The sequence below is a fragment of the Varanus komodoensis genome, unplaced genomic scaffold (assembly GCF_004798865.1).
Source record: "Varanus komodoensis strain SLA01 unplaced genomic scaffold, ASM479886v1 scaffold61, whole genome shotgun sequence".
Lineage (NCBI taxonomy): Eukaryota > Metazoa > Chordata > Lepidosauria > Squamata > Varanidae > Varanus > Varanus komodoensis.
The window spans coordinates 3,427,864-3,434,426 of NW_025336236.1; the positions used below are offsets into that span (position 1 = coordinate 3,427,864).

The following is a 6,563-nucleotide window of genomic DNA, read 5'->3' on the forward strand; positions in this document are numbered from 1 at the left end:
CAGAAGGAACATAGGAGAAAAGGTAGGGAGTAAATGGAAAGGTAGAAAAGATCATACTAAATAATTAACTCACAGGATCAAGATAGCAGGAAATACAAGCTACAAATGATGTAAATACTACTGACTCCGAGAGGACAGGGATGACGACGACTGCCACATGGTGCAAGTATTGTTCTGAATATTTAAAGACATCAGGAATTACTTATACAAGCTGACTTCCAGGACAGCAAATGACAGAGGGATAGCTATGTTGTGCTGCTGCAGCAAAAGCAAGGAGCTTTGTGGCAGTTTAAAGACTAGGAAAATTAGAATAGCATAAGGCTTTGTGGGCTGCAGGCCACCTCACCAGACCAGTGATGGAGAGACTGAAGGTGAATGATTTGATTGTCTGTAGACACCTGAGCCAGAGATGGCAGGGTGGAGGGTAAGAGCTTTGGGAATCTGAGAACTATTTAAGAAGAGATGAATGCAAAGCAGCTTAGAGCCTGTCAAGGGCTTCAAAAATAGGAAAGAGCAATTCATTGGATGCCCAGGAGGTGATGAATACCGATTGCCTGTGGCATACCAGGTGGTGCAAGCGAGCCAGATACACAAACACAGCATCTCTGACAGCCTTGTCAAACAATAACCATCCCCTGTATGTGCCGGACTACAACTTCCCCACCCTCAACCAGAGATTGTGGGAGCTGTAGTCTGGAGGGCACCAAGGTGTGGGGAAGGCCCAAGTTAAGCCATGCACCAAACAGTGCATTTATCATACTGACATGCTCCTCTTCCACCTTAAGCTCCACACACTTCATGAAGATGCCAACAAGGCACGGATGCACTGGAATTCGGGAGTCACTCCCAACGGCAGGTGGGCAAGGTGACTCTAGCGAATAACCCGGAGGGAAGTGATCTGCAGAGTGCACTCATCCCAAATGCGGATCTTAAAAACCTGAAAGAGAGGTGGGCGGGGGGGGGAGAGGGGGGACAGCTGAGGGCGGAGGGAAGTAACTAGTTCCTACTGGCCATACAGAACATATTACTCCTGCGTGCCTGCCTGGGAAAAAGGAGGTGACGGCAGAGCAACTGGGCTGGGCGGGGAAAGCCTAAAGACACCTGCCTGGGAACTGCAGGTTTCGAGGCTCTCCCGTCGACCGGGAGCAAGAGAAGGGAGGGAAGGAAACCCCTGCTCTGTGGCGAAGGGGTACCACAAGTGCTGGGCGCCCAGAGAAAAAGCACACCTCCTGAGGGAAGGCCGGGGTGTGCATGGGGAGGGAGCGGGGGAGGCTTACCTGCCGAGCCCAGCGAGATGGATCCTAGTCGGACACGGAGACGGCGACGACAACAACCACTCACGCCTTCTCTCCACCTCCTTTGGCCGCTAGTTCCCGATCACAAGAGCAAGCAGCAGGGGCGGGCGTGGTTGCGCATGCGTCCGAGGAGCCGCGGCGGCCCCTGGCCGGGCGGAAGTGGATTCACTCTAACTCACAGGTAGAACAAGACGCCTCAGGGTAGGACCGGGCCTGACAGCCCCGCGGCTCCCCCTAGAGGCTGCATCCCGCAACTGCACCGCTTAGTTGGCTCTGGTTCAGGGACATAACGTCCTTGAGAGTGCTGAGGCTTGGACGCGCAGCGCCATCACTCCTCTGGATCGGTGTTGGAATGACAGAGGAGAGAAGGGTAATGAAATAGGCGGAGTCCGCTCCTTAACACCACCTGATTTTATCCAAATTCTCCCAGCACCATCACCTCCATTAGGTGACTTTCTAAAACAGCCCTGAAGGGGCCATTATGAAAAGGTAAGGGGACAGCCCGGACCGCCAGAATCCTCTGTAATGCAAGCTCTGATCAGCATTACGGAGTGATTTCTCTGTATTTATGTGCCTTTGCATTAATATCCTACCTTTCTTCCTCTTGTAAATTCTTCCTGCGCTCCATTTTATCCTCAAAACCCTGTGGGGAAGAACATGTTGAATCAGACGAATGAGTCAGTTAGTCCAGCTTTCTGTTCACACGGTGCCCAACCAGCTTCCCACAGGATCACCCAAGCTGGATTTTGCCCATGTTCCCCAGCAACAGGGGTACATAGGCGCACTGCCTGTGACCTTGGAGACTCAATGACAGATCCACAGTCACCCGTTGTGCTTCACAACCAAGCTGAGACTAGGACTCAGGTCTTGCCTCTCTCTGTCCAATGCTCTAGCCACTGCACCACACTGCTTCTTGAGTGAGAATTTTGCTTGGCTAGCCATCTCTAGCTATTGGCCTAGTTGCTACAGCTGATGGGAGTTGATGTAACCAAGGGTACTCCCATTAATTTCAGTGAGTCTGCTCCAAATAGGACTAATATTGGAAACAACACTTGGACTCCAACAACATCAGGAAGTACTCATGTTCTAGGGCAAGAGTAAGCAACCTGTGGCCTTCCTGATTGATTGGCCTGCAACTCCCATGATCCCTCACCAATGGCTATGCTGGCTTGGGTTGATTGGAGTTGTAGGCCAAAACATCTGGAATGCCTCAAGTTGCGCACCCCTGCTCTAGATCCCTAGTTTAGAGTCTTGGCATATGTCCCCTGCTATTGACCCTCAGGCTTAGTTTCATCCAATGCCAAGATTTTTCCCCCAGTGCCACAGGCCTGCAGCACCTAAAAAATGAATGTGTGGAGGATGGAGGTTAAGAATGCTAGAAAACTTGAAGGTTGACATATGCCACACCAACCTAGTGCCTACACTGTGGCCTTTTCAATGACAGGTTGAGGCATTTTCTTGACTAATTATCTTTCCCTGGCCTTTGTTTCATTTTTAGATTATATTTAGATTACTCTTATGCTGTTTTATTGCTGGTATAATGCTATGCCTATGCTGTGTTGATTTTGCTAGTTTTGTGCTGGATGTGTCATTATGTATCCATAGGGCTTGGCTGATGGGCAATATAAAAATGCCATAAAATAAAGAAATACATGTATATTGATCCATTAATTCAGCAATATTACAGACACTTATAAGAGAGTATGCTCAACTGAATACAGTGGCACTTACATCAAAGTAAACATGCATGGCTTGCACTGAACAACATACTATATATCCTTCAATACTAAGGTTGTCAAATACAAGAAAAGTACTGCACACTTAGTTCATATAAGTTTCTCCTAATTGAGAATCATTTTTGCTGTGTGTATTGGTTGGGCTGCACCAGAAGAATAACAAGGAGATTATTAAGGTTCAACAGTAGTATGAACTTTCCCAATGGCCAAAAGCCGGGAGAGTGTTCTGGGGCCGTGCCAAGACCTAATGGCCTACAGCATGTTAGGAAGAGCACCAGAGATAATTGTCATGAAGCTGCTTTCCCTCACCCTTGCCCCTGCCTCCCAGGAAGGGAGGCTAGAGCCCATATGCATACCTACAAACTCTAAAATTGTGAGAGAAGGGAATTTATAAATCCACGGCAAGAGGCGTTCTCTTTTGTGCTCAGCTTGGAGAGAAGAATTGACGGGTCGCTAGCCCAGGCAGCTGTAGAGACCCATTCAGCACCTCGTGGTATCTGCAGGAAACTGATACTGCCACAAATAGGAGTATAAGCTATCTTTTGCCTGTTTGTACTCTCATCCATATTTCATCATTGTATTTTATATGATCCTTGATCCAAGTGGTTCTGTTTCATCCTGAGCATCCTCAAATCTGAAATGCCTTGGCTGTGCAAAGCCCCTAGAGACCTATCCACTGTGCTGCCCACCTTCCCTAATCATGGACATGGCCCACTTCATGGGTTTCAGATTTGCAGGGGGTAAAACTGGAGTAGTGATGACAGACACAACTGCTTCATAATGTAAGCTCTTAACTACTTCTTTCAGTAGCCAAATAGGCTTCTAAAAGTGCATCACAATGCCTTTACCATTAGTAAAAAAGTGTACCAGGAATTGATTTTTTGCATTTCACCCTTTTCCAGATTTTGCTTCTTTCCCTTAGAATTGTTCAGTGTTAGAATTAGAAGGGACCTTCTAATCTGAAGGTCACCTACACTACTTTTCCACTCAGTACAGCAGTTTTGCAACTATTGCATCCCTGTCAGATGTGGTTGTTCTGCCATGGCTGAAAAACCTCCAGCAAGGGAGAACACTGAAACTTCTGAGGCAGCTGGTTTCACTGACAGAAAGTGTTTATTGTGTGAATCTTTCTGACAATGAGCTTCCTTGTAATTTCACCCAAGTGTTTTAGTTCCTTCCAGAGCAATACAGAAAAGGCATTTTCCATCATCACATCACATGGAAACCTCCATCACATCTCCCCTTACTCTTCTCCAAGTTAAATATGCACAGCACTTTCAAACCGTTATTTATAGGTTCTGGTTTCTAGAACACTCCAGTCCTAGTTGTGGATGTGCTGTAGTTGGTCAATATTATTCTTAAAATGCACCTGGAAGTTCTCTTCCTTGTGGATAAAACAGCAGCCAAAGGGAAGGGGAGCTAAGCAGACACTGAGAAAATGTTTCACGTGCTTTTTACAAGCACAAGTTGGTTAACCCTGAGCTGGGAGGATCTTTCTACCTGGAGGATATGCCTTATACATCTCTCATAATTTCTATTCCATGCTTATTAGAGATTGCTTTTATTCCTGATTTGCTGTCACAGTTTTATTTCCATAATGTAAAATTTCTGTGACATCTGTGAAATAATCACCTATCCCATTATATGAGCTATGACTATAAGAAAGCATCCTAGAAAGACACCTGGTGCCATTGTCCATTGTTCATAATTATTGTCAAGAGCCAAGGAAAGATTTGTGTTGGGTGAAAAAGAAACTCCCATGTTTAGAAAAACCCACCTCTGGCCTTTTTGTCCCTAAGTCCTATATACGGAACAATCTAATCATGCTAAGTCATACGTACTATTGAGTACAGTGGAATAAATGTGCATGGGAATGTAGGCTAAGGATGCCAAATGATCTCAGAGTCTCCCATCCATATAAAGCCCTCCTGGCAACAAAGCAGTGGCGCAAACTACTTCACTTTGGAGTAAATGGTCCATTAGGGTATGTGGATAGAATCATCTACACCAGTAGTGTTGAATTTCAGGCCTGTAGGCCAAATCCAGCAAACCCAGGATCTAAACCACTCCTCTGGTGTTCTCCTAATGGCCAGCCCCTTCCAGTGGTCCTCTCCTCTCCCCTCACAACTGGTGGTTTGGTGGGTTCCTGCCTTTTGTGCATTTTCCCCATTTAGGTTGAACTACCGCTCCTCATGCCTAGTTACTGGCAGAAAAAGAGCCAGGGGTTTTTGAGTCCACCTGTTTTGCCCTGTACCCCTGTGTGACTGGAATGAAGCATCTGGGAGCCTCTACGAAATCGAGTTAGTCCCTTGGGCTGCAAGCAGCTTTGTACCTCTGCTCAGTGCCAGCCGGGCTCCCTAAAGATAAGTTGCCATTGATCCCACATGGAGGATGCCAGTCTGGAGAAGACGACTGGACGTGTTTACTTATGAGTAAACCCCACAAACTGCTGTGTCACTTCCTCATGATATGCCAGGGATCAGCACTGTCCAAAACACTTTGCCCGTAAGGCACTTGATGCAGTTGCCCAGACAGCTGATGTTTCCCTAAGGACTGCCAAATGGCCAGTGTGTTCTTCAGCAAAAAGCCTGTGGCCCTTGTCCAGCTGATGACTGGACAGCTGCCCATGCTGCACTCATGGGGAAAGGCCCCATCCGCATCCAAAATGAGGTCAGTGCTAGCATCTCTAACGGTGCTGGTCTCTTGCTAAGCGGGCAACAGTGGAGAGAGATGGGGAGCCTGCGACTCACCTCACCCGCTGTCAGCATGGTCCGTGTGCATTCGTAGGCAGGCTCAGGGCACAGCGGAGCCCAACAAGTGCATCCCATACCCTGCACAGGGAGTGAATCACTGCCTGCACCCCTACAACCATCCAGCCAGTCTGTGCACAGATCACTCACACTGGACTGAGGTGCTTGCACACAACCATCTGTGGACAGGAGAGCCTCCTTGAGCCTGTGCGGTGCATGCTCATCATGACCATCTCTGTGCTTGCACCCCCAAGGAGAGCCCAAAATATTCAGGCAGCCATGTTGATCCAGCTCAGCAAAGCCCTTCTAGCTCTTTCCATCTCTGCCTGAAGCAGTTTCTTTTGTAAAGCATTTCAGTTTTAGCTCCCCATCCAAGACCAGGCTAACCCAAAGGGCTTGATAGTGAAACAGGGAACAATATATTGAGTTTGGAAAATGCAGTTTCCCACAGCTCCTGTGAGAATTGCAGTTAAGCACCAAGAGAACATGGATCTCTGAGGTGGCAGCAAATAATATCAGATAGTGATACCTTATCACTATCCTGTAATAAGATAGTGCTGATACTGCATCCCTGCAAGCCCTGCCTTCACTACAGCACCACCTTTAACTCAACTTTGGCCATGACTCCTGCCTGGCAGGATTGCAGCATCCATAGCTAACACTGGGTGAGCTGTTGAATGAAAAGATGATCAACCAGAATGAACTACCAGCTAATATTGGAAACGTACTAAAGATAGGCTGTTCCTCAGACCAAGTATCCCTCACCCACTGACCTAGGCTAT

General features: G+C 47.4%; 1 protein-coding gene across 4 annotated transcripts in view; it reads right to left on the reverse strand.

The window, feature by feature from the left end:
• Positions 1–1,472, reverse strand: part of LOC123033319 (RAB3A interacting protein) — a 26,286-nt gene extending 24,814 nt beyond the window's left edge. For 2 of the 4 annotated variants that reach the window (XM_044449896.1, XM_044449894.1), the window contains exons 1-2: positions 1,278–1,472; positions 765–937 (exon numbers count right to left, since the gene is read on the reverse strand). In XM_044449896.1, the coding sequence (XP_044305831.1) occupies positions 765–766 (2 nt within the window). In that variant the 5' untranslated portion in view covers positions 767–937; positions 1,278–1,472. The remainder of the gene's footprint in view (positions 1–764; positions 938–1,277) is intronic. The other 2 variants (XM_044449897.1, XM_044449895.1) reach the window with 1 other exon arrangement.
• Positions 1,473–6,563: the final 5,091 nt, after the last annotated feature.